Source organism: Sander vitreus, chromosome 21 (assembly GCF_031162955.1).
Source record: "Sander vitreus isolate 19-12246 chromosome 21, sanVit1, whole genome shotgun sequence".
Classification (NCBI taxonomy): domain Eukaryota; kingdom Metazoa; phylum Chordata; class Actinopteri; order Perciformes; family Percidae; genus Sander; species Sander vitreus.
Genome location: NC_135875.1, coordinates 21,216,430 through 21,243,942, shown reverse-complemented (window position 1 = coordinate 21,243,942; position 27,513 = coordinate 21,216,430). Strand labels below are relative to the sequence as shown.

General features: G+C 42.4%; 1 protein-coding gene across 1 annotated transcript in view; it reads right to left on the bottom strand.

Moving 5' to 3' along the window:
* Positions 1-27,513, bottom strand: part of cacna1g (calcium channel, voltage-dependent, T type, alpha 1G subunit) — a 242,460-nt gene that overhangs the window by 93,816 nt on the left and 121,131 nt on the right. The window contains exons 11-17 of the mRNA XM_078279988.1: positions 27,219-27,333; positions 25,120-25,275; positions 9,196-9,289; positions 7,645-7,826; positions 6,769-7,107; positions 5,147-5,326; positions 3,593-3,693 (exon numbers count right to left, since the gene is read on the bottom strand). Coding sequence (XP_078136114.1) covers positions 3,593-3,693; positions 5,147-5,326; positions 6,769-7,107; positions 7,645-7,826; positions 9,196-9,289; positions 25,120-25,275; positions 27,219-27,333 — 1,167 coding nt within the window. The remainder of the gene's footprint in view (positions 1-3,592; positions 3,694-5,146; positions 5,327-6,768; positions 7,108-7,644; positions 7,827-9,195; positions 9,290-25,119; positions 25,276-27,218; positions 27,334-27,513) is intronic.

Here is a 27,513-nt window from a genome sequence, read left to right as displayed (position 1 = left end):
TCCTCATCTACATTTTTTTTTTTTTTTTAATTCTTCTTAGAGCCTTTGAACGTCTCGGTGGTGTTTCTGAACTGCACTTCCCAGAACCCACCTGTCACTTTAACAGTGTAGGCACTAGTGTGAAATGTCCGCTTGGATCTTGTGCTGAAGAAGTTTGAGCTTGTGTCGGTGCTCGGGCGGTGGCATGACCTTTTTTGTGTAGAATGGCTAGAAAACACAAGAGCCGCTCATAACCAGTTCTTCTTCTGTGGATCCCAAAACAAACCAGAGACATAAACCGCATCACTTCCTGTGTGCTGGATGATCGCTTTCCAAGAAAAGAGCTGACAGATGGCGAGAACATTTAAAGTTGTTTTTGTTTTTTTTCCCCCCGCTATAGGCTGAACCGCTTTTGTGTTACATCATTCGGGACCGGAATGTATAGCAACAGAAAGTTTGGACATAAAAACTCCACAGATCATTATTTTCACTATTTACTGTAACTGTGAAAACCTCCTCCCTGCTGTTTGTTTGTTCTATTCTTATCTGTATTTTATAATGTTCTGCTCAGACAAGCCCCTTCCCCCACAGGGTTCAGTGTAGTTCCACATAATCTGATCATGTAGTGTGTAATGAGGGACCACATGTACAACCCTCCGTGGGTCCTGCACATCCCCCAGTCACCATGTTGATAGACCAGTAGTCTTATATCCACCACGTTCCACTTCCAGGATTGCTCCGATTCCTTCCGCTTTCTTTGTGTTGGAATTCTAGCTAGCTAGACTATCTGTCCAATCTGAGTTTTCTGTTGCACGATTAAAACAACTTTTGAACGTACACATGTATCACCAAAACAAGTTCCTTCCCGAGGCTATTTTGCAGCATCGCCCATGACGATTGCGATTGGTTTAAAGAAATGCCAATAAACCAGAGTACGTTTTTCTCCCATCCCGGAATGCTGTGTGGACTAGCCAGACCTTCATCCGCGTCGTTGTGGAGGAAGGTCTGGCCATGCAAGACTAACAGACCACTGTTCTTACGCAGCCCAGTCTCGCGACGAACACATCTGATCGCAGTGACTGCATCACAGTATGCCTTCATAGCCGGCCCACTCCTCCGCTTATTTAAAACTTCCCCTGCAGTAATCATCAGTGGCAGCAGTAACAACAGAGAGCACAAAGGCAGGTTGAGGTGAACTCGGGTCCATGTGAAAGCCGCTGGACTCCGGCCTCCCGCTACGCGGTTGTCTCTTGATGTGATTGGGAGCACAGGCGGGCGTCCGTGGCCGTTCAAGGCACAGAATGGGCACCACGCAGAGCCTGTGTCCTCGGCGTCACTCTCAGTGACGGCCAAACCTTGCAGCCCGCTGCGATTGAAAGCCAGCTAGAAGCCCGGTTTTGAGCCAAGATCCTTCAGTTTTTTTAATAATCTGACAAAAACAGACTACAGGGAGCTTTTCTCATTAACCTTTTCCAGATCCTGCAATACCGCCAACAGCGAGTAGAACCATCCAGAACTTCTGAAAGGGCTCAAATTTGAACTGTATGTCAATAGAACAATTATTCATACTGGTATTTTTTTGTTGGCAGCCTCCCAATAATTTTAATTTTAGATTTGAACTGAAACATTTTGTGAAATATAAAGTCAATTATTTAACTGCTTTTTGGAATTTTTTTTGTAGGAACGGCATCTTTGCTTCAACACTCTGGGTGGTTTCTTATGGTGGCGGTTGATCATATGAACACTGATACGTAGTCATTTGCCCTCCTTTTTTAAAAAGGTGCACACATCCTTAGCTATCAACAGTTAGCGTTTTAAGCCATCTGTCCCGTTACAAATTTCAACATTTGCGGGGGACCCAATCTGTCGTTAAGTTTATATTCCAGCTCGTAAGATAGGCTAATTAGCTTCAACTCGGGGAAAAAGTAGTAGCTAGTTAGCCTTGTTTGCTAACTTTAGCACTGATTCTCACTAGATGTAGTCTTGCATTGCCAGACCTGTCTCCACAGTGCTGGAGTAAGGTCTAGCTACAGTACACCACCTATCTATTCTGGAATAGGGTAAAAAATAACGCTCTGGCTTGGTTGTATTTCTTTAAACCAATCACAACCGTCTTAGGCGGACATAGCAAGATGAAAAGGAAGTGCCGGACGTCAGGCTTTATCCCAGCAATGTAGTATATCCATTGAGCAAGACTACACTAAATGTTACTTTTCTTTCATGTTATTTTAACACCTGCTGAGTCATTGGCTATCTATTTAATCAGTCTTTAGTCTGGCTTTGCCAGACCTTCCTCCACAGCGCTGCGGAGGAGGGTCTGGCTAGTCCAAACAGCATTCTGGGATGGGAGAAAAACGTGCTCTGGTTTATTGGCATTTCTTTAAACCAATCACAATCGTCATGGGCGGCGCTAAGCACCGGACGTAGCCCCGGTGTCGCTGCAAAATAGCCTCTGGAAGGAACTTGTTTTGGTGGAACGTGTATGTTCAAAAGTTGTTTTAGTCGTGCAACAGAAAACTCAGATTGGACAGACAGCTGTCTAGATTTACCCTGCAGAGATCTGAGGAGCAGTTAACCATAGTCCTCATAAATCCACCGGAGTTTAAAATTCCAAGTAAGCGGAAGGTAACAGACATCCGGCCGAAAAGAAGGACATCCGGCAGAATTTCTGGCAGAAAAGGAGCAATCCTGGAAGTGGAACGTCGTGTATATAGACTAATCAGTCTTTAATACTTTCTTTGGTGCTGCTAACTGTCTGACAATGGAGATTATTTTACACTGTATCTGAGAGCCATTCAAATCTACATATAGACATCTACACATTTGGAATGGATATTATATCACCCTGGTGATAAATTCCTATTGGGTGGGTGGGGGGGAATTGTTGTTTGATTTTTAATTAGCAGGTTGCTTTGCTGTGGCGGCAGGCTGGGGGCGGCGTTTTGCCTGGTGTTGCCTTGACAGCCACATCCTCCAAATGGGCAGCAGAGGCCCACTGATCAAAGCCCCAGAAGGGGAGGAGGAGTGAAGGACGAGGGGGCGAGGGAGGGTGGGAAGCGATGGATTCAGCACGTGGCTGAGATAACACGCAGCACTCAGTCGGAGAAACTCCCTTCCTCCCTCTGCTCCTTACTCACCCCTGACATGGCAGAAATGCACAGATAAAAGAGACTTCTGAAGTGCGATTGTGGGATGGAAAAGGAGTTGATATTTGAAGAGAAAGAAAAGAATGCATTGCGGCAAAAAACACTTTGTCATTACAGTCAGCATTACGGGATGTCAGTCAAAATGAAATGTGAAGAATCCTCTTTTTGTCAAAAAGATGGCTCAGTCTTTTTCCCGTACACTTATAGAGCTACCATTTAAAAAGGGCTGTGAACGAATTTTTTATATTTCATTTCATTTTAAAATGCACAACCTCATTTCTGCTAACTGCCCCAGGAGGATGCAGTTTACATCTTTTCATTTTGGAAACAACAAATGTTCCGAGTGCTGTGTACCCACAACTACCATAAATAATAAAAAAAAAGAAAAAAAAAAAAGAACCGGCAAAACTGAGAACAGAGCAGGAAGGTAGAGTTCTGTAGGTGTGCGGGAGGTGTGAATACTATACCTCGACTCTGGAGGGAAGAGGTAGAGTGACCAGGTGTCTCTCTGTCGACACCACTCTGGCTGTTTCTTCTCCAGCCAGCGGAACAGTCTGGCAAAACGACCCTAGAGGGAGCATGAAGTGCAGGAGACAGTGCAGAATTAAAACGTTACGTTTGAAACGTCTTGCTCCAGTCTAGGTTGTACAGCTGAGCCAAAGCCAATGGGTTAACGAATGAAGCGGGTTTGTTTTTTGGATCATACTAACTTGCTTGTCATGCCCCGCCCTACTCTGCTTCTGACTGGCTAGTAGTCCTTACCTAGCTACTGCGCATGTGCGACTCCGAACAAAGATGGAACAGAAGCGAGATGTCTCACTCTGTAGCTAAAACAGAGAGCTCAACACACAGGGTGAAAAGAGGAGCAGCAGCAATGTGCACTATGACAAAAAGATGGCGTTTTCTGAAAATTAAACCATGTAAACCTATTCTGGTACAACCTCTAAATACAATCATGAACCTGAAAATGAACATAATATGAGGTCTTTAACTAACGTGGGCAAATTAAAAAAAAATGTTGTCTGACCCCTCAGTTTTATATCTACTATAAAGATAAAGATCTCTTACTATTACACACAAAAAGTACATGCATCTATTCGTATACTTGTTTGTCACTTTCACTTTCTTCTAATTCCCCAAACTTTAACTCTCAGCTCTAGAGCTTTAACCAACACATGAATCGTGCAAGAACTGGGCCTGTAACAATTATTACATAATTGTCTAATCACAGATGTTTACGTAATTGCGGTTTCTTTGTTTAACCGCAATTAATTACTAACATCAGCTAAGGTCCTAAGAGTTATTACTGTTGATGGTAATTGTTGATTTTGTTAAGATGTGCCAAGTTGTAATTGTATAAGTAATTATTGGTCGGACTGCTGAAGCTATGCTCTGTGAAAGTTGTTGGCACTTATGTCCCTATACATGTTCATAGCAACAAAAATGACAATTTGGGATACAGTTAGAAAAACATGTAAATACAGAAGCAGTGATGACTATTTTGCCACATAGTTTTGCCAATAGTAATGACTATTTATTGTACTCCTAATTTAATTTAATCCGTTTTTTTGTTAATGATCAAGGCTTTGTTTTTTATTGATTAGAATAAATGGTCTATTGTCAACTTTATGTTCATTTTACAAAGAAAATACAATGATTTATGATAATAAAGAGGCGTGGTTCACTTCATAGGCATTGTACACTGTACCTGTTATTACATTATCTGGGTCACATAACAGTGATATATAACAAAAGATGTCTCCTGGAATTCATTCAAAACTTGAATTTCTTTGAAAAAGTAATACCTAAATTAATATTTTTTTTTTATTTGACTGAAAGAGACAATTCTATTGTTAATCGCAATTATTTCTGAGTTGCAAAAGCAAATTTTACAAACATTTGGAACATTTTGGAATTGTTACAGCTCTAACAACAACGAGCAAACATGCACACACACACACACACACACACACACACACACACACACACACACACACACACACACGCGTGCACAGACTTACCAGGTTGGCGTCCTCCTCTGCATTTTCGTCTTCAGTGTTGTCCTCCAGAGAGACATGTGTGGGGCCCAGGGCTGACGGAGAGCCCTTCCCATTGCAGTCGCTGTGCTCTGGGGGCCGTAACTGGCCCAGTGAGGGGGGTCTGGAGCTGTGCATACTGGCTGAGCGGTACAGGTATGGCACCTACACAGGGGCAGGAGGCAGTTACACTTACATTTACACTTACTATAGTCTCATTCAGTGGTGTGTATGTAACTAAGTATGTTCACTCAAGTACTGTACTTAAGTACAAGTTTGAGGTACTTGTACTTGAGTCTTTTCTTTTCATGCCACTTTCTACTTCTACTCCACTACATTTCAAAAAGAAATATTGTATTTTTTACTCCACTACATTCATCTGACAGCTTTAGTTAATTGTTACTTTACAAATTGAGATTTTTTTGCACACAAAACACACTCAGTTGATTGACAGTTTTGATCGTTTGCAGTTTCTGAAATGTGAGGATTTTTCTGCATTGAGTACTTTTACTTTTACTACTTCAAGAACATTTTCCTGCCTGATGCTACTTACTTACTTTTACTTAAGTAACATTTTCAATGCAGGTCTTTTACTTGTAACAGAGTATTTTTAGAGTGTGGTATTTTTACTTAAGTAAAGGATCTGAATACTTCTTTCACCACTGGTCTTATAATCTTATATGAGCTTTGTGTGGCACGTTTACATTTTGTGCTATAGATTTGGTAACCTCTGTATCATGCACAAAGGTTTGGTATTGACCGCTATAGTCTATTGTTACAATGAGCATGTAATCCTCTTTGGCTTTGTAAACGCTACAAGCATGATGTGTCGGGCTGAATTAAACTTCAAGAATGACATCAAAATGTGACAATATACTGTAGTTTTAAGATGTACACTAAAAGTTACTACTGTCAAGTGAGCGGGACTTACACTTTGTGGAGATTGTGGTAGCAACATAGTTTTAGCCCCCAATTGTGCTCCAAGTCAAATATCAAAAAGTACTCTCGAGCAGAGAGCTTCAACAGAGGGTCCGGGACCCCTAGGGGGTCCTCAGAGTTGCTGCAGGCGGGGCCGCCAAATTATTGTTCATGGTTTAAAATAAAAACAAATAAAAAAATATGCCTAAAAATATACATTTACATAAATCCAACATATTAATAAAGATAATTCTGTTTTTAATGTACACAACATTGATGATAGGCCCACTGGCCTACCGCTAAGGTAGCCATCTACAGACACAGTTAAGCTTAAGTATTTACTGTGCCACATTTTAACATTCACACATGATGTATAAATGTATGAATATGCCAAAAAATATTTTAAAAGGTTAGTATTGTATGCACCATAAAAAGGTATGTGTAAAGGCTTTAGGCAGCTTACACGTTATTGTAGGCCCAGTTTAATATGCAACTCAATTTTATACAATATACATATGAAGGGTTAGGATTGGACATCGAGAACCGGTTCCAACTTGGAATCAAAACGATGCTCAACCCTAGTAAGGGGTCCCTGCTCCGTCTTTTTTTCAGCTAAGGGGGTCATTGGCCTAAAAAAACGTTGAAGAGCCCTGCTCGCAAGATCGATCCAGGATAGAAACAGCATCTACCTGCAGCAGAGCATCAGGGGGCAAATCCATGGAGCTCCGAGTCTCTACCGACTCCATCCTCCGGTGTCTGGGCCCTCTCTGCGACTGGCACATGGAGTCCGTCCTGACCAGAGAGGTGTCATCTTCCTCCATCAGCCCGCCTTCTCCTTCTCCTCCACCTTCCTCGTCCTCCGAGCTGGAGCCCCCCTCCCCGGAGAGGAGAGACCGCCGCTCCCCGGACTGCCGCTTCTGGCGTTTGAGTGACGGGGCGCGACCAAGGCTGTTCCAGCTGGACCGGCGGCTTGTCCAGCCGCTGCCAGAGCTCCATGGGGCGTGGGGGGAGGAGCTCGGAGCACTGGTCTGGAGCAGGAAGATGGCCAGGAAGGAAAGAGACAAAGGGGACAGAGTGATAAAAAAGCAGAACAGAGAAAGAGGAATTAGGGACAGCTTGTAAAAGTGTTGATCTTGTATCTTAGAACTCTGGCGATGGTTTTTCATGCAAATAAGCTGAATTGGGTTGACTCGGCTTGGCGGGAGCTGAATTGAATAGAGATTTATGCTGACAGGCAGACAGGAGCAGATGTAGAGATCTGGGCTTGTTTTCTCAGGTCTTTATCCCCATCATCAGTTTGTCAAATAGAGAGTGGCACTGGCAGCGGTAAGTAGGGTGTCGGACCGGCTCGCCACATTAATCATCATCAATCATTATGACCAACACACATCAGCAAGACACATCCAATGAATTCAGAGAGACACTCAGAGGAGGCCTGGGGGTAATCCCTGGCCCTTATCCACTTACATGTGTTCAAATGTTGGCTTTGTGACATCCTGGAACAGGGTTATTACCATTGAAAACGGCCACATGCTTTTGGTTAGAATATTAATAAATGTACGAACCGGTGATTTGTCGTAGCAGGCTGGGTCTATGGAGACGTTGCTGCCTCGATGGGACTCGTAGCCCAGGAGGGGGTCCCCTCCGACGGGCAACTTGGGTACGGGCATGGGGGTGGCAGCCGTGTGGGTAATTAAAGGGGGAGTCAGGCTGGTCTTCAGGTCCACATGACCATTTACAGGCACTACTATTAAAGGAAAGAGCGATGAATAGAAGTCACATATAATGGTTCAGGAGTGTTAAGTGGGCTCTCACACCTGCCTCCTTTAGTAAGTTTGAATTGCACTAGAGTTCCTTTTCCCCTTGGTGCCAAGCAGCATGCTTTCAAACGAACTCTGGAGCGTTCCGTTGGAATTTTTCCCGCATGTTAATTATGACTAATCAAAGAGCAGTTCAGGAAATGTGTTCAAAGACACATCTGACCAATGATGTGAATGTTGTCACGTGACTTGTGTTGCTGCATTTCGGTTCGTTCCACCGGCTCATCAACTGATTCGGACCAGAACACACGGAACGGAAAACGGCAAAAAAAAAATTGGTCTTGGTCCGGATCAAATGAAAGGAACTACAGATGTGAAGGCGCCACTAGAGAGTATTAAACAGGGTTTAAAGTAAAGAATCGAGCAAATGAATGACATTAACACATTAAAGATGGCAGGGTTATGGTTAGGTGCCTTGAAGTCAACGGTCGCAGCGCTGCCTGGAAGGGGCTTAAAACACCATTGAGCGAGGAAGAGCAGGAAAAGGTGGCGCATGGGGAGGAGTGCCAAAGGGGTACACCTTCAGTAAAGCAGCACAGCATACTTAAAAATGGATGCCTCATACTGTTATTGAGCAACATGAATATTTCAGCAGGGCGTTCAACTTATGGGATGTGTGGGAGAGAATATTATGTTTGGCAGCAACACAAATACATGACATGCTGAGGGCAATGCAACTTTAATAACGCTAATTCCTCCGTCTTCCAACCTTTATCCGAGGCAGAGAAGATGAAGATGTATATTAGGCTCTTCCAGCTATGTAAGCAGTTTCATACAGAGCCAGGGGAGATGATACTGTACGTCTGGGAGTTACACTCCATACATTAGTGTTGCTATCGGGCTTTTCGGTCTGCACGAACAGTAGTTAGAGGGTATGTGAACTGGCGTATGAGGAATAATGGATGAGGCAGCCGTACTGGTTTGACGCTGCGCAGGCACGTGTGGTCGGAAACCAATGGGGAAAAGGCTGAGAGCAGGAGACCACAGACATAGAACAGATGGGGGATGTTTGCACAGGGTGTACTTTAGATGTCTTCAGCCTAACTTGTTGCTGCACAACACACTTTTACATACAGTTTGTAAGAAAGACAACACAGTGTGTAATCTGCAGGGGATTTAACAAAGATTAGGGTGGGAAAATGCCAGCAGTTAACTGTGCAAACACAGATGCTACATGTTTTGCCAAGTGTTGTAATAGGGCCTTTGAAGAATCACTGAGGATTGAGTTCAATCCTTTGTTTTTCCGCTTGTAGCATCATCGATTCAAGCAGAGAGCAGCCATGCAATGAGTTTCACCTGCAGAGGCCGATAAATCCTTCTTGCTGCCATTATCGTCCTCCATACTCCGTGCACAGGAGTCGATCTCCGAACCTGATTTGGAAGCATCACCCTTGACAGACCAAAACACACAAAGAGTTAGAAGATAGCCCCGTGAGAATCTCTGTTTCTTAGTAGAGTAGAAGAGTAGTAGAGTTCCAGAACAGAAAAAAATATGTTGCACATCTACAACGTGAGACAGGTGCGTCGTAGGGGGACGGGTAGGTCAAAAGTTGAAAAGACACTACCGCACACTGTCTAACTTGCAGAAATAAATTGAATAGCTGGCAACGTTTCGGTACTAGACCCTCATCAGGCAATGAGGGTCTAGTACCCAAACGTTCTATTATAGTTATTAGAAAGTGCTTGGGTTGAAGGTGCCTCTAAAACAGACCCCTGCTTAGCTGTTTCTCCGTCCATCCTTGTTCAGATCTGGCCTGGGATCGGTCACTAGAGGCAACCTCGCTCTTGTAAGCAGGCAGGTGAGGGTGTAGTCTCCCTGATCCCAATGGTCAAAGGGTACAGAGTGACAGTGAAAGAAATGAACCCAAGTGTTGTCATGCAAGGACAGTGAGAAGGTCCATAGAGAAACCACACTGAAACGCAACCAGTTAAATGCAACACTGCACTTTTCACAGAGAACCTGGCAGGTTTATTTTTGTTGAGCAAAAACACATTGGCCGCATTGCCAATTCGTTTTACTTGCCGTGACCCGTAAACGGCTACAAAAGAGCTTCAGTGTGGTTACTACGTAGGTGTGCGATTTTCACACTTATACACAAACACACAACACACACCAAGTGTGATGTAAGGCTATCTTTAAATCAGTAACCCAGTTTGACTTTTGTCAGAACAGCATCACCGTTTATGCCTTGTTTTTGTTCTCCATCATTGTCCAGGCTGTTCTCATGAACCATTCGTACACATGGCTACCAAAAGTAACGCACTGCAATTCATTCCACGTATTTGTTACTGGATCCACCACATTGACTGCCGCTGTATAAAATATAGTATAGATCCGCGTAGGGATTTGAAGGAGGTCGGATGGATGGATGTGTGGGTCCTAAAACACAGGGCTGTCAAGCAGGGGAGTGGAGTTTATGTCCCGGAAGAAGTTAAGACACAAGACTTTCACCCAGGAAACGGGTGTTCGTGCCCTGGGTGTACTACTTAAGGGGACCAGTGTTTTAACCCAAACCATAATCTTTATAATCTTAACTTGTCGGTTTGGTGCCTAAACTTAACTGCCGTCGCCGCAGGACAGTCACCTTTTTGTCAGCTAAACTTAACTGCAACGGCCGCTGAAATGACCGTGAACCTCACGGTGCCCTGTACCCGGTTCACAGTCAACTTTTTGGGCTAAATTTAACTGTAAAGGCAGCTAAACTTGTCATGGGACCGATCATCACATTCCAGAGAGTGTTCTACCCCCCCATTGCTATCTTTCACATGCTTTTCTCAAGCTCTTAATTACTCTATTCAAGCCTCTGCTTCACGCTGCCTTCCACTTACAAACCTACTGCGGCGAACCTCAGAGTTCCTCATTGTATTTGTTGCACTACGCCAGAGCCTGCAGACTCCATTAATATGTGCGAGGGTGCCAGGTGGACGCGGGATTAATAGAATGCCGACCCAGTTAGTCAGACCTCTGTGGTAGCAAAGTGAATAAACTGTGTGCAGAGAAGCCTGAGGACCTACTCACTATGCACCTCCTTATAAACCATTAAATCACTTTCTTGATACTTCCCATGAGTGTGAGAGAAAGACACAGTGGGTGTAGATATACTGCATATTGTTTTTCTTTAATGTAGGCATGTTGGGTATGGCTATCTTTGAGGCAACCATTTTTTTTCTTCTTTTTTTCTAGTTTAAGCCAATCTTTGTGTGCCCCCAGACTGACCCTTCACAATGCACGATGTGGTTGTACGTCAGTAGCCTACATTAAATTACGTCCCCCTTCCATTTTATTCCTTTTAGTCCGTGTTTGTGTTGGCCTACTATTTTTCTTCAGCTCACGATACATCCAAAGTAGGCTAAGTATGCAACACTTGAAATGCAACGATGCATCTGTAACTTATTCTCTTATTGTAAATGAATGATTTTCTGTCCTAGGAAAACATTCATGGCGACTATATGACCTCTCCGTAACGCTAACTCAGTAATCTACAGTGGGCAATAGAGCACTGTAAAGAGAAGACCTTTGGGACAGCAGGCGTGGTAAATACACTACCGCTTTTGTCCAAAGTGGCCGCTAGACTCAACACAAACTGAAAGTTACATGTAGCCACTTTAAATAACAATGTATGAAAAATTAAAAGGGCCTTTTCTGTAAATGTGTCTGTCACCCCTAGCATTTTTTTCCATATACTTGGTTGTACATAATAGCTATTTGGCTAGCTATGTTTTGATGGCTCGTCCTTGTTTTAGCAGTTTGTCGTGTATCCTGTTCCTTATGGGTGGGGAAAAAAAGAGAAAATCGTGTGTATCGTGATTTGTTTTAGCGACATTTTTTAAGATCAATTATTTTCCCCACAATCAGTATTTTTAATTAATTTAGTTTTTTTTAACCAATGATTCACCTAAATATTTTCCGTTCATACGGTACCGCCGACGGCAACAACATCATATCTGTTTCCAGCAAAACAGAGCGAAAGCAGAAAGTGCAGAAAATCCATGTCATGTACTTCTTTACAAATGAAATTAATGTCAGACTGACTGACTGACATGTGATGTGCATTCTTCTTAGAAAACAATTGATATGATATATTGTCTCTAACAGTGTATAATTCAACTTTTGTTTTTGTTGAAGAAGGAAAAGAAAATCGCAACACCTCTAGAATCGCAATGTCGTGAACGAATTGAATCGGGACAAAAGCATATCGTCCCAGCCCTAATCCTCCTGTAAATCTGTTCTTGGCACTGTGTACGCACATCAAAAACTGCTGGAAACCTGATTCAAATTTGTCATCTTAAAAAAAGCTTGGCTGAAGATTAACCCGCAGACACACGTTAACACAGACATACCGCTAAAGCAAGCACACAGCCAGATACAAAAATGTATCATCAAACATAAATTCCTAAAATACAATAAAAATCTGTTTTAACCACCGCAGGAGCTCGTCTCCCACAGGGCTCATCAACCCACACACAATCACTCGGAAACGACAGCTGTGATAGGACAACCCCCAGTGGAGCAACAGCACTTAGCATTGTGGGTGCTCAACCTTATCGCCTCTCCCTCTCTCTCTTCTTCAGGTGAGTGGGGGTGGCGGGGGGGGGGGGAAGAGAGGAGAGCAGTGGTGTTTTTGGTCTTGGCTCTGGTTCCTGCTGAGCAGTGGTCAGTTACGGGCGTGTATAGCTGCAGTAGCTTCCGGACAGTGTGACAAAGTGTGTGTGTGTGTGTGTGTGTGTGTACTCACAGGAAAATCAAAGCTAGGCCAGGGTCTTTGTTGTGAGGACCTTGTAGTATATGCATGAGGACCAAACCTGAGCGGCCCCAGTGAAGAGCGACAGGACAACCTGATCCTCAGCTCTCCTTTCTGAGGCACACAGACACAACAGCTGGCTTTAAAGAATCCACCCAGTTTTGTAGTTAAAGGACAATTCCGGCGCAAAACGAACCTAGGGGTTAATAACAGATGTGTACCCACTCTGTCGCTCTCTGGGACATGTTTTCATGCTAACCGAATATGTTTGTAGCTTGAAACAAGCTAGCGCGGACCGCTGATTAGCTTAAAACGCTAGTATTCAGGGCACAGGGAAAATAAAAACAAATCGCTTATTATACCACTAAAAAGGCTCAAAATATCACCATACTTCAACGGTAGCATAATGAGGGTCCCTTAATGTTAACCGAAGCATTGAGAACATTGTAAGTGTACAGACAGTTTATTAAAAATATAGTTTAAAAAGACAGTAGCTCCCAAGACGGCGGCCGCCTGTATACGAGAACGCGACTGTCTTGTTTCAAGCTACAAACACGTTCGATTAGCATGAAAACATGTCCCAGAGAACGATGGAGGGGGTACACATCTGTTAATAACCCCTAGGTTCATTTTGCGCTGGAATTGTCCTTTAACCAAGATAAGTCGTTTGTTTAAGCAGCAATTAGGACTTATATTTCCGGGATTGTTCAGATGCCGCCGGAAAGTCCGCCGGATGTCCCTCATTTTCGGCCAGATGCTCGTCACCTTCCCGCTTCCTTTGTGTTGGCATTCTAAACTCCGGTGGATTCATGAGGACTATGGTTAACTGCTCCTCAGATCTCTGCAGGGTAAATCTAGACAGCTGTCTGTCCAATCTGAGGTTTTCTGTTGCACGACTAAAACTATTTTTGCAGAGGCACCATTGCTCTGTCCGCCACCCATGACGATTGTGATTGGTTTAAAGAAATGCCAATTTGCTGGTTGTGATGCTGGATGGACAAAAAGACACATTCCACCCAGGAGACCAGGATTTGAGCCCAGTTAGAAAATCAAATGAATGTTTTTTTTTTTACACAGAGTAATGTCCCGTTCTGCGTCACGTGCCGAACTGGTAGTGAAGTAGCATCTTATTTTAACCCAAATCACGGTCTTTTTTTTCTAAACTTAACTAATTAGTGTTAATGCCTAAACCTAACCCAGTAAAAAGTTGTTTTTGTGCCTAAAGCTAACCAAATTGAGACTGTTTCACAACGTCAACGATGTGTTTAAAAACGCTTACGGTTACGTTCTCTGGTTTAGGTCGTATTTCCTGCCATGGCTAGGGGCGCTAATTTCATGAAACACTTGTATTCGAGGGTAGTAATAAACGACATTGAGTTTGGAGGACGTAAGTGTCTTTGCTAGTTTAAGACCGATGCAGTTGTCAATTTCCCGTCCAGCGCCCGCATCGTTTAAATAGAAAATGCACCTGCGCCCATCTTTGCGCCCATGGGCGTGCTGGTCTTACAGGGAGGTGTGTTCAGGTGCATTCTTGGCGTATTGCTATCTTGAGGCTGAACAAAAACCTGGTCTAAAGTCAATAACGCAGCATTTCATTGTTATTTTAACAGAGCATTAGTAAAATGTGCCTAGGTTTATGCACAGCGCACACACTATGCTTGTTACACACACACACACACACACAGGGAAGCGCAGCAGCACACAGACATGCAGAAGATTACAAATAAAAATATTACGGTGCAAATCCACCATCATAATAGCAATGCGCCAAGGTACAAACGCGCCTGGCTTTTAAAGGGAATGGGAGATGACACTCTGATTGGTTTATTGCATGTTACGCCCAAAACACACCTATGAATTAATGAAGACGTTAAGTACAACCCTTTTGAACCATGCGCCCGGCGCATGGACCCTTTTTTCCGCCGTCAAACTAGCAAAAGTGGATAGGACACACCCTAAACGCACCTGCGCCAGGCGCTTCACGCCGTGCGCTTAGATCGTTAAAATAGGGTCCTATGTGTGTTGAGACAAAATGTGTGGTACATTTTAGAGGCACAAACTGAGGTCAAGAAAATGCATCCGCTCAAAAATGTTTCAGCTTGATCAAAAGATTATCGCTCATCCGAGGGCTTTTATAGTTAGTTAGACGTTAACATTTATTAAAACGTGCTAGAACTGTCACTACATCATGACAGTAACACACAAGACAGATTATCTCTGAACAAATCATGTTCCTCTGCCTCCTCCTGGTGCTCCTAATGGCATCTGCAAGTTTCCCATGCGCCCAAAGTTCAACCAATCAGAGCCGAGGAGTCTCTAACGCAGTCTCAATGACTGCTCGCGAACTGCTGCCAAACTGGGCAGCGCTGATCAAATATGAATCAAGATTCTGTTACTGTATTGCCTATTCCTCGCCTCAAATGTTTCAGGAACATATCTTAGTATACTGCTCAGCTGTAAAATGAGAAAGTTTGTGACCAAGTCAAACCAAAACCAACCACCGCTACCGGTAGGCCGGAGAAAACATTCTCATTTTTTTGAGTTGAGAAATAGGCAATACAGTAACAACCACCTACCAACTGTAGCTTTAATCTAGCGTCGACAGATGAAAGAGCGACGACAAAGAAAAAAGGAGCGAGACTGGAGGAAAATAACAGAAAGAACTGGAGTTCCTGGTAAGTTCTGAGATCAGTCAGAGACACACTGACCACACACATTGCTGGCTAGCTGACATCGAACATCTGTACAGTTGGTACAGCGACAGGAGTGAACATTTGCTTTGCTTTCTGTATTTAGACCAGGATTTGTAAAATGATGCTAATTTCTTCCCCATGTTCACACTTTTCTGGCAGGGCCATTGCATGAAAACTGCTTAACATGCAAGGAGCAATTAAAGCTCAACAAATATATCGATGTAAAAGTAAAACAACATCTCAAACGCCATTATCTTTTCAAAGCCCCATCCTTGCAGCAATGGAGGGATCCAAGTTGTGTGTTATGCACACATTCCTTACAGGAATAGCTTAACTTGTCTATACCTGCCCTATACCTGCAGGACTAACATTATAGAAGATAGACTGAGGCTTTTACTTTTCTTGGCTTAGTATCTCGGCTACACTAAGTTAATGATTCCTTTAAGGACATATAAAGTGTAGGACTCTATAGGCTGCATAATACAAAATAACAATGTATTAACTACTAATATATGTGCAGCAGTAGTATAAATCTACAGTTGGCACCAGCAGGTCCACATGACAGAGTCGGTTCAACAGTACAATGCTGACCGGCTATGTCAAAAGATCAAGCTGACCCAAGATGTTCTCTACCCTAATCTTCTGATTGGTAGGAGTGCACAATGCTGTTTGGAAACACACATCAGCTGGCTAAAGTGGGTGAAATTACAACAGACTGCAAGGGAGATAAATCCAACTTGGATCCGATTTGGATCTGCCGAATTTCCTTCTCTTTCTGTTCTGTTGCTGTTTTCTCTCACTTGTCTTTCTGCATCATCTCCTCAGTCTTCCCTTCTGTTCCTTTTTACCCCTTCCCTCTCTAGCACATCATGTACAACTTCTTCACAGGCAGACATTCTCAGCTGTCAGAAAACAAATCCTCGAATTCCCTGCATCAATTTTTTTTTAAATTTATTTCTAGATTAAGGCATCTCAGGAGGAGCAGGGATTTAATAAGAGTGGTAAAAGAAGATTTTTTAGTTTTAATACCCTTGGGGAGGGAGGAAATATTACTGCAAGCATTTTTGGTATGTTGGTGTTGAATGTACTGAATGTACAGTTTGAGGAGATCAGCCAGTAGAAGGACGTGTTGGAGGTTTCACTGGAGAAAGGAAAGGTGGAGATTATAGCTTTGGAGCAGGGGGTGGAAGGAGGGGGGGGGGGGGGATGGACTCAAGGGAAACCCCTTGTCCCGAAATAGCCCGGTTGTTTGGGTAGCGTGTTTACACTCTGCCACCCCAATTTGGGCATGGTGGCGGGAGCAGGAGATAGGCCAGACCAGGCCTGCTGCTGATAGTCAGACAATAATAGACACCAGCAGCACAGAGGGGGATCTCAATTACATTGCTTTAAACAGGGTGTAAATGGAAGACAGCGGTGGATGTTGATAGGAGGAAAAGGGGTAATTGTGTGTGTGTGTGTGTGTGTGTGTGTGTGTGTGTGTGTGTGTGTGTGTGTGTATCCACCAAACCTGTATCCTACCACGGCTGCATTTGTCAGCTCAGAATTGTATCGGAAACCTGCACTTTAGTAGTAAACCTCTAAACTAGTATCATTAATGACATCCATAACAATACCAGTATGGAAGTCCAGGGATGCCAATATTTAAATAAAATCATTCCATCAAATTGAAATTAAATTTTCTGTCTGTAAGCACTGCGTTCATGTTCATCTTTAAGAATAGGTGATTACTGCCAAGATGGAAATCCTTCCTCCATCATGAACTTGACAATGGAATCCCAAACTAGACTTTTAAATACAAACTTTCATTATGTCCTTAATTTATCTTATTTTTCAATAAAAATGAAATGGAACAAGAGTCTACAGCTACGCTAGCAGGTCTGTGAGGCTATACTTAGGCACAGCCAAGCTTTGAGCTAATGCTAAAATCAGCATGCGTGTATGCTCACAATGTAACATTCAGATGTGTATTGGGTTAACAGTTTACCTTATTCACCATTCATTACATTGTGTTAGCGTGCTAATTTTAGCTAATTAGCAAAAAAAAATAGCTGAGGCTGATGAAGACCATCATCAGAGTTATTACATTTCATCCTGAGGGGGACATAAGTGTGTGTACCATCCAATAGTTGTTCAGATATTTCACCGAAACAACGATTCATGCTCCACACTGTAAGCTAATAAATGCAAAGTTACGTTTTCCCTTTTTAAAAATGATGATGCTTTTCCTTTTCAAATTGGTTAAGATAATGTGTATCCTGAACTTAAAAATAAAATAAATAAGTACAATAAAAATTGTATTCTATTCGATTGAATGACTTCAATTTAATATTGGCAGTCCTGGACTTCTATAGGCGGCTAGTACAATGTATGCAACGTATACAGTACAGACAGTTAAGAGACTACATAGGAGAATCAAACTACAACCACAGGTTTAACCATTAGCCCAGCCAGCAGACTGCACTCAAATCCCCATCACAGGCTTGGGCCCCACAGTGGGCAGCTGTGTTTCAACAATTCTGGCTGTGCCGGGGCCTCACAAAAATCCGGCACTCAGCCACCCACCACCCCCAACCCTCCCTCCTTCGCTTCATCTTTATCTTCCAGCCAGAAAAAAACAGAGACTGAGAGAGGGAGATTTTTGGCAGTGCCGGTGCAGTGTTCTTATCCCGAGGCTAGAAAGAAAAAAGAAAGGGGTGGCGGGCTGGTGGGAGGTGAGCATTCAATCTGAGGTTTGATGCAGAGTCTGCTTTCAAAAAAGGAATAGAAAAGAAAGACACACACAGCAAAGTGATGCAAGTGTTTAAGCATTTTGTTGTCTCTTCTGAACAGTCACTCTGCCCCGGTTAGTTTAAACAGCAAGGGCATCATGCAGGAAGAAGGTCAGAGGACTTTTATGGCGCTTTTTTCATTACATGGTACCTGCTCGACTCGCCTCGACCCTACTCGTCTTTTTTGGTTTTCCATTATGAAAAAAAGTACATGGTACCTGCCAACAGGTACCTTTTTTTAGTATCACCTCCGTCGAGGTTCCGAGCGAGCTGAGGCGATACCAAAAGGTGACGTGAAAACCTGCAGACTACGGATTGGTCGAAGAGAATCGTCACTAATCACTGCGTCATCATTGCTAGCGACAGACAGGGGTGTCCTGAACAAACCCGCCATTTTTAAGTAGTTTAGCCAGCTGTGTTTTTTGTTGCTGCCTCCAGCTTCTTTTGAAACAAAATGTGTCTTCTGGCTGTGGCAACGGCCACATACTGAGAATCAAAAACAACACACCTTCAACGTTCTGTGTGTGTGTCGCGTTAGGTCACGGCAGTTTCCTGCGTTTCCAGCCACGCTCGCCTCACGCATGAGGCGGTACTAAAAATCTGCAATGGAAAATGGAGGACCGGGGAACCGCGGTCGAGCCGAGCAGAGCCGAGTAGAGCTGGTACTAGCAGTGGGTAAGCGCCATTAGATGTTGTGACATATTCTCTGGCAGCCATGTTGGAGGTTTCTGTGCTGTTTTAGATGGAGACTGCTTCTTCTGTAGTGATACAACCAGTCACACTATCACTATACTGTTAATTGATTTGATCAGTACAACTATTATTTTAAGGCTAAGTGTGATGGCGTTTGGCATTGCGTTGCTTCCCTTTCCAGTAGTTCTTGTCATAGTAAGTTTAGTGAAATTTCAAAAAAATACCTAACATGCATTTCCATTTAGCCCTACTGGTATTAAGCCATGCTGGTTCAACAGAGGTTTTGAGATTTTAATTGTTGAGTCTTCAATACACCATCACAATACAGAGAAAGTGAATGGAATTCCATCTGCGGGGCACAAAAGAAATGACAAATTACTAATGAAAAATGTGTTTGCGATGTCTCTTTCCAAAGATATCTTGTCATTCAGGATAATCCACAGACCTTGCTGTGAACAGCTCTTACTATTTTGGGTTATGGTCATCAGTTTTAATTATTTGAACTTTGTTTTGTTTAAAATCATGTTTTTTGCAATCAGTTTGGTACGGATGGCTCTAAATACACCAATACCCATAAGCCTTGGCTGCAGTTGCTATTGAGAAGAAGCCAGTGATTGATGTAACTGGGAACAAAGTGCCCCAGGTGCCTCTGAAGAATTTTAAGCTCTGTGATTGGATGTTCACCAGAATGCTCATTTGAGGTTGAGATCTTTACATTGGCTTGTACCTTTGTCTTATTTTTTTTTTAATTCATTTTTTTTTTTATCACATAACCAGATATTTTATATCACAGTTACTCATCTTTTGGAAAAGCTCCAATTGCAAGCCACCTGATATGGTGAATGCACAAAATAAACTGGACTTTTACTTCCCACTTCAGTACTCTATTGAATTGGGTTGGCAGCAAAACTTTCAGCAGTGAAGATCTCAAAATCTCTGTAAATAAAACGGATCTATCTAGTATCTGCATGACGCAATATCACTAAGGGCAAGTTAGAAAATACAGATCATTTTTGTAATTTGGGTGGAGTGGCCCTTTTTAGGACACGTGCAGGTAGCATAAGCTTAGAATTTATTATCTGCATTAGTGTATTTGATAAATGATCTAGCTGGTTTGTTAATCAGCCAAACAGGACCGACACTTAAGAGTTATTCTGCTACTGTTGTAAATTCTACTATTATTGAGAAGAATCCAACCTCCAAGCTGTGGCTACTGAGAGTTCTGACACGCCACTGCAAAGCCTCCATAGGGAAGGATGAGGAAAACAGGTGGAGAAGGAGGGCCGAATGAAGGAGGGTGGTTAGTTAATTAAATGGAGGGTGGGAAGACAGAGCTGCAGTGCTTTACATACCCCTGAGTCTACAGGCAGCTGAATTAGACTCGGCTGGACATGCAAGTCCTCCCGCTTCGTCACTTCCTATAGTGGAAGTGATCGTTGCAGCCGGACAGGAGAGGGAGGCACACACAGGAAAAGAGGCATAAAGGTGAGAGGTGGAACCACGGCAGTAGACAAGAGCAGAAGGAAAATTCAGAGAGAGTTAAAAGAAAATTCAGCCTTTTACATTTCGACTTTACCATGCAACATCTCAGCGTATCAAAGCAATAGGGGTGTCACGGTTCTCCAAATCCCCGATTTGATTGGACTTTCGATTTTAAGGTCACGATTCATTTACATTTACATTTATTTTTCAACGGGGACGGCAATGCTGCAATAAGAGCCACTAGATGGCAGAAGGGTACAGTTGGAGTTTCATGGAGTGCCATTGAATGCACCATTAGTTTACGGAGGTGCACATGAAGGCACTATGGAGTCTGAAAGGCAAAATGTTGCCACACCGTTAACTTCAGGGAAGCAGGAGGATTTTCCATTTCTGTTGTTTCTTCGTCATCTTCGACTCCGGCAGTAGCCATTGTGTCTGGAAAAGTGCCGATGCAGGCTACCGGTAAGCTAACGTTACTTGCGTCTTTGGCTGTATGCTACCAGCCGTTAAGCTAGGCCGTGTCTGTTGTTGTTTTGTTCTTTGGATGTGCGCAAGTAGGCAAGGGTGGAGAGAGGAAAAAATACTAGGGGAATCGTCGATCCTGCTTATGATTTTAATAGTCTAAATCGAAAGCTCATTTCGATCGATTTTCGTTTTAAAATCAAAATCGCGACACCCCTACAAAGCAAGTGTCCTGGATCACATTGTGCTGTCAAACTGCACTGCACATGTGTATTTCCGCCACTTGAATCAGTTGAAAGCATGAAAAGTCAAGACAGCAAAGAGTAGAGGTGATGGGCACAGCCATGGCATTTTTACCCTCCATTGGTCCATTGGTGTTTTGGATGAAAATCATTCAGATCAGAAAGCAGTAATGAAAATGATTTTGACATATAAGTTTAATGAGCTATGCATCGTTCAGGACATATTGTGTTCGGCATGGAAGCATTCCTGTGCAGCTGACTTGTCAAGAACGTACAGTCTGTGCGCTTCGGTGTGAAACGTGCATGTTTGCATTTGTGAAATGTGTGTTTATTGTCAGAGTGAGAGGTGTAATAAAAAAAAAAAAAAAAGAAGAACAGGTCTTGTCTTGTCTCTCTGCTGTTAATAGGTCTCCATAAAGAAACAAATCGGTCTGTTGCACTCTCTGCAGCGGATATTGGATTCTGTCACATGGACGCACTGTCACAACCTAACGGAGAGACACAATGACAGAAAGAGATGGATAACAGGAAGACAGAGTATGGAGGAGATGAAGAGGATGGAGTTAAATCAAGAAAATAAATGCAGGCAAAGACGACTGAAAGAACATCTCCATGAGATGATTTCCCCTCTGCCTTTATGTCCAAAGCAATATGTACATTAGTAGTGATACAATTTTGCGCGACTGTGTGTCTTGGTTCTACAGCCGTACATCTCTCCTGGCTTGGCTCACATCATTCAAGTGCCCGTTACCTAGCAACCCTGACGCAGGGAAAGTTTGGCTGCCTAAAAATAAACTTAGTGTTTGCAGAAAAGGATGTCAAGTTGAAAAAGGAGAGGGGGAATAAAGCCGACATCTCTGTGATGATACAGGAGAGCACAGGGGGAGAACAGAGCACAGAGCTAATAGACCTTAAGGGGTTTCTACATTTGGTCGTGTTTGTGTATGAGTGTGTATATGTATGTGTTAACGGTAGCGTAGTTTGGTGTTTTTAGAGCTTTTTTTAAAAATAAAGAATATCTGTCTGCTGCAGCTGAAAATGAGACTATGAGACAGATAGATGTGTCTGAACCAAAATAGCAAAGTTGCAGGCCGGTAAACCCAAAACAACAAGCTAAAAGAGGCACAAAAAAAAGCTAGCTAGTTAACCTAGCTTCTTAGCGTTAGCATTGTTTGCCACTAGTCGTTTCTTTTTGTTCATGTCTTTATTAAAAACGGCTGAGTCGTTGCCAGCTCCTGCACACTCATGCTGTGTCTCAATTCGCGCACATCTGTACCTACACTTTCTATTTTAAGTGCATAGTATTCACACTGACAGAGTAGGCTATAGCAAAATGCTAGACACTACTTGCCCTCAACAGTCGCCATCTTTGCTACAAAGCAAAAAACTTCTGTGGAGGAAACTGCAACAACATGTGTTTTTATTTATATATACCACTATACTGTAGTCAGATAGTGAAAAAACAAGACGGTATATATTTTGGCGGGCGACAATAGGTGGAGGCAATACTCTGCCTGGCTGCAATTTACCATTAATAATAATAATAATTATAAGAGTAATTTCCAGTCAGTGCATGGCGGACATTTTACCCTGTTGAAATGTACGCACTATACAAGTGAGTACATAGTGTACGCAAGTATCCGTACACAAGTATCTGAACTGAGACACAGCATCAGTGCTGTGTTCATCCTACATTGTAGAAAGGAGGGAGGCTAGCTAGCCTTAGCTGTCTTTCTTTCATGGATCCAGGGAGGCTAGCTAGCCTTAGCTGTCTTTCTTTCATGGATACAGCTGTGGTGATGGCAAATGAACAGTGTCAAAACTCACTGCAAATGAAGTCCTTTAACCACGGCACTCCGTATGTTACCCAGTGTTTTGAATCATGATTCAAATCATGAATCGGAATAATGTAGGGAAAAATGTAGAAAGTGCTCAAATCACAGATGGAGCTAAGCAACGGCTAACAACGTTAGCTCTCTAAGTGGGCCGTTGGAATTTAAGTGATATTATGAACTATATATATATATATATATATACTATATATCTTTAGGTCGACACAGATGCCGCACCGATCAAATTACAGTACCAATATTGTCAGATGGTACCATAAATGCACACTGCCTGGTAAACACTACTAAAAGGGGTGCTATCACAGCAAAAAATACAAATGTTCCTTTTGCTAATTACAATTTTGCCCAAATAACACAAGTCAAAAAGAACAAGGATGTATTAAACTGATGTCAGTTGGACTTTAAGAAGTCACCAGACATGCATTCATTTCGGTCTTGGCCTGCATGTAAAGCCTTCCTCTTAAACAGCTTTGGTCATTGCCTCCCACCTCCTATGTGATTCCATTTACCAAAGTCATGCACTTCATATTTGTACAGCAGATAAGCACAATAGGAGGAGAAGCCCATTGAAATGAATCCATATTTTATGAGACTGTCAACCTCTCCCCCTGCCGCCCCTCATCTATTCTCTTTCCTCTTAGCCCAAGAGCCAAAGAACGTCAAAGATCAAAGCATAGGTGCTTAAACGAAGAACGAGAGGGGGAAGACAAGTAGACAGCCAGAGATAGGCTGAATACTCATGTGATTTACTCTCGTCTCACCCTCTGTTTCTTTCTCTCAGTCGCTCTATCCGTCTCAAATAAAGACTTGTATGCTACAAATGGGCTGACAAGTAAAAAATGTCGCTCAATGAGTTTCAACCTCTTTGCTCCCCCAAAAAAAGTTCAGGGAAACTAAACACTACCAGTTTCTTGCCCTTTTCTGTCTCAGAGAAAAACCACTAACATGGTGCTGGGGTTAAGAACATTACACTTTAGTTTTATGTCATATGAAGAGTTGTACTAAAGAGGGGAAAGATCAGGGGGGGGCATGAAAAGAAGGTATCCAAGCATAAGACTGATGAAACAGGGGATGTGGGCTGATGCACCGTCTAGTCCAGCAGACATAGTTTTCTTATGATGTGCTTTATGGCATGAACGTATTGGCAAATAAGCAGAACACTAATGAGGATGACTGCTGAGATAGTGGGAAAGAGTGGGAGGAGAAGAGGCTGACAGCGAGATGAAGATGAAAAAGGAGCGGAAAAATGAAACGCTGAAACTAGTGTTTTCATGTCCTCAAATAACCCGCTGCAGAGAGTGTAAGAATAGGTAAAGGTTAATGAAATAATACAGTGTGATTTTTGTTATGGATGTGTGGGCGTGGACATCCATCCGCTAACGTTTTTTGTGCCTGCAATAAAAAATAAACACCTCATTGAGTAATTTGGCCTCATGTTCCAGTCTTAAAACCAATTTTTTTTCTAATACAACAAATAAGCAGGGCAGAGTAATGATACAAATATATTAAAGCTGGTTTTATATAAATCACTTTTACCCTCTACAGAAATCATTTGTGGTAAGACCTGGAAGTAAGACACATTCAACAAGTTGACCTGCATTTAAAGGGCAACTTTTTTTTAACCTGGACCCTATTTTCCTATGTTTTTGATCCTGCTAATGGGCAATTGCGCACCTTCAATTTCCATCCACGAAAAGTGCAGTTTTTTGCCACTGAGATGGTCAGATTATTGTTGTAAGTGTCTAGCAACAATATGGAAAGGATCCCTACAGAGGTCGACCTTTTTGTTAAAGAGTAAAATCCTTTTTGTTTACCATGTAACATTCCCCTAAATCACCATCGCCAAACCTACCAGACTCCATTTAAATAAACAGTAATTGTCATCATCGTAAGACACACTTCATTTAAAGTCGACAGAAACAAAATAATACTATCAAAAGCCGTCTTGGTTTGTCTTTCCACTCTTCCAACAATCCCCACTCTTGTTTGGTCGAAACAAACCCCAAATACACGCTAAAAGTATTGTTTATTTCAATGGAGTCTGGTGGGTTTGGCGATGGCAATGGCTATGGCTATGGCTATGGCAATTTCTGTGCTGTTTCTAGTTAAACATTTTAAAAAGATTTGACTCTTTACTCTTTCCATAATGTTGTCAGACACTTGGCATAACAATCTGAGCCTGTGAGTGACAAAACTTTGAATTGCCCTATAGGATTTGATTTGAGAAGGATAATTTAAGATGGTTGTTTAGTAGTTTTGTGCATGTGTGGCCAGCAACATTTTACCTCGGTCTGGAAACCCTCGACCAAGATGGCCACCAGCAAGTTGAAGAGGACGTAGTTGCCAAAGGTCATGAGCGCGATGAAGTAGAGGGCGGCGACAGGAGTGGTGGAGGCCATGCCGTTATATAACACCTTGTTCCAGTCCTCCTGGGTTAGGATCTGGAGGAGAGGAGAGGAAAAAGACCACACAAACACATCACAAGACTGACAAGTTTGAAGTGCCTTGTTCAAGCTGGACAACCGCTGCTCAGGGAAACGGTTAAATCCTGTGATATTTCAGAGGTTGTGTGTTGATGAAGTTTAAGTTCTAGTAAGTACAGTATGTCTTGTATTTCTATGTCAAAAATATAAATGCATTCTATGCACCGCAGGTTTTTCATTTAAAAGGACACAACACTGAATTGTAAAAGCTTCCATGACTATGTACAATGGATAAGGGAAGCTGCTGTAAACCATCCATGTGTAACAGAGATGTCAGTACAGTGCAGCGTGACATGTTGACATTCTACATCGTCCCTGATCAGATGTTACACTGAATTATACACGGGTCCTATATTAAGGCTGATAAATACTATAAAGCACGATAGATAGATAATGGGTGAATGGTTAGACCCGACAGAAAGCCTAATCACTAACAGAAGGAAACCTGCAAGAGGCAGACCTTCTTAAAGTGCTCATATTATGCTCATTTTCAGCTTCATAATTGTATTTAGAGGTTATATCAGAATAGGTTTACATGGTTTAATTTTGAAAAACAAACTCCATATTTTTGTTGTACTGCACATTGCTGCAGCTCCTCTTTTCACCTTCTTCTTCTTCTTTTGTGTTGAGCTGTCTGTTTTAGCTATAGAGTGAGACATCTCACTTCTCTTCCATCTTTGTTGGGAGTCACACAAGCGCAGTAGCTAGGTAGGGACTACTAGCTAGTCAGAAGCAGAGTATGAGGGCGTGCCACGCTAGCAGCTAGGCGAGCATTATAACGTGTGTTACAAAGTGACGCACGTTTGTCTCTGTCTCTGTCTCTGTCTCTGTTTAGAGCTGTTTGGAGCAGTTTGTGAACAGTGTTTTCTGTTGGAGATGGTAAGTCCCTTTGGGGTGGACTTTGGGCTTTTTCACTTTGTACACCTATAACATGCACAAAGATATATATAACACAATAAAGAAAAGGGAAAAAGCCAAAAAGCATAATATGAGCACTTTAACCTACGTAAAGATACATGGAAATCATAGACTGTAAAATTGTGGACGAAGCCGCTATGACATCACTCATTGGTTTGTGGACTGCCTTTTTGAAGCCTTGAATTTGGCAAAAATAAACGCCAAAGGGGGAAAGTTTTATAAGTTCTATTTTCAACTCTTTTGAAGCAAGTGCATGTACGGCAGAACAGAAAATCTGCAAACTTTCCCTTAAGTTACCAGCTAACCCTGCTTTATCTTCCATTTTTAAAATAAATGGGACCATAATTTACAAAATGAAATGCTGTATTGAAGAAGACTTGAAACAAGACTTTGAGACCATAAACTCATTATGAAAAAAAGACTTTAAGCTAATCAATCATGGCAGAAGTAGGGTCATTTTTCCATAGACTTCAATAGAAACTGACTTCATTTTGCAACCGGTGGAGTCGCCTCGTGCTAGAAGGTTTAAGCCACTTGCGTTATTGCTTAAATTTCAGACGAGGAAGCTTGGACCATTATTTTACATTCTATGATGGAAATGGAAATTAGACAGAGTGGAAGAAAATGAGGAAGATAGATAAAGGCCATACAGGGAGGGAGAGTGAAGAGGAATATTTGATTTGATATATTTTATTTATTAGGAAGTAATTGTCTTTTCAGCCTCTGAATAGGGACAAGTTCAGTCAGCACCAATGGAGCAGGAAGATGTTGACTGCTTAAGGACTCTTCAAGTTTGCAGTGTGATCACACAGGAAGTTCAAGCTTCCAGATGGTAGATGAACTTGCATACCTTAAGGTCATGCTGCTGCTGATTTTTTAACTATCTCAACACACTGTGAAGTCAGGCATAAAGCTGCAGCTAAATTGGCCATAACAAAGTGAAATGTTAGTGTTTAAAAGAGTAGAAAATAGTTTATGCTCACCTGGAAGACTGTCACTATAGCCCAGAGAAGAGAGTCAAAGTTCTTTCTGTCTGGCAGAGTGTCTCCATCGGCCTCACATCCAAATTTACAACCAAACAGATGCATCCCCAGGATACTGACACAGAGGGAGGGGGAGCCAGGAGAAAACAAACAGGAAACAGAGGGGTAAATGTTTACATCAGGCCAAGCCATTAGATACAGTGCAAATAAACAGAAATAAACACGCTGAAAAGACTTGTTTTGACTCCACCATACTAATTATACCTGCTGCTTGTGAGACAGCTGAGGCAGTATG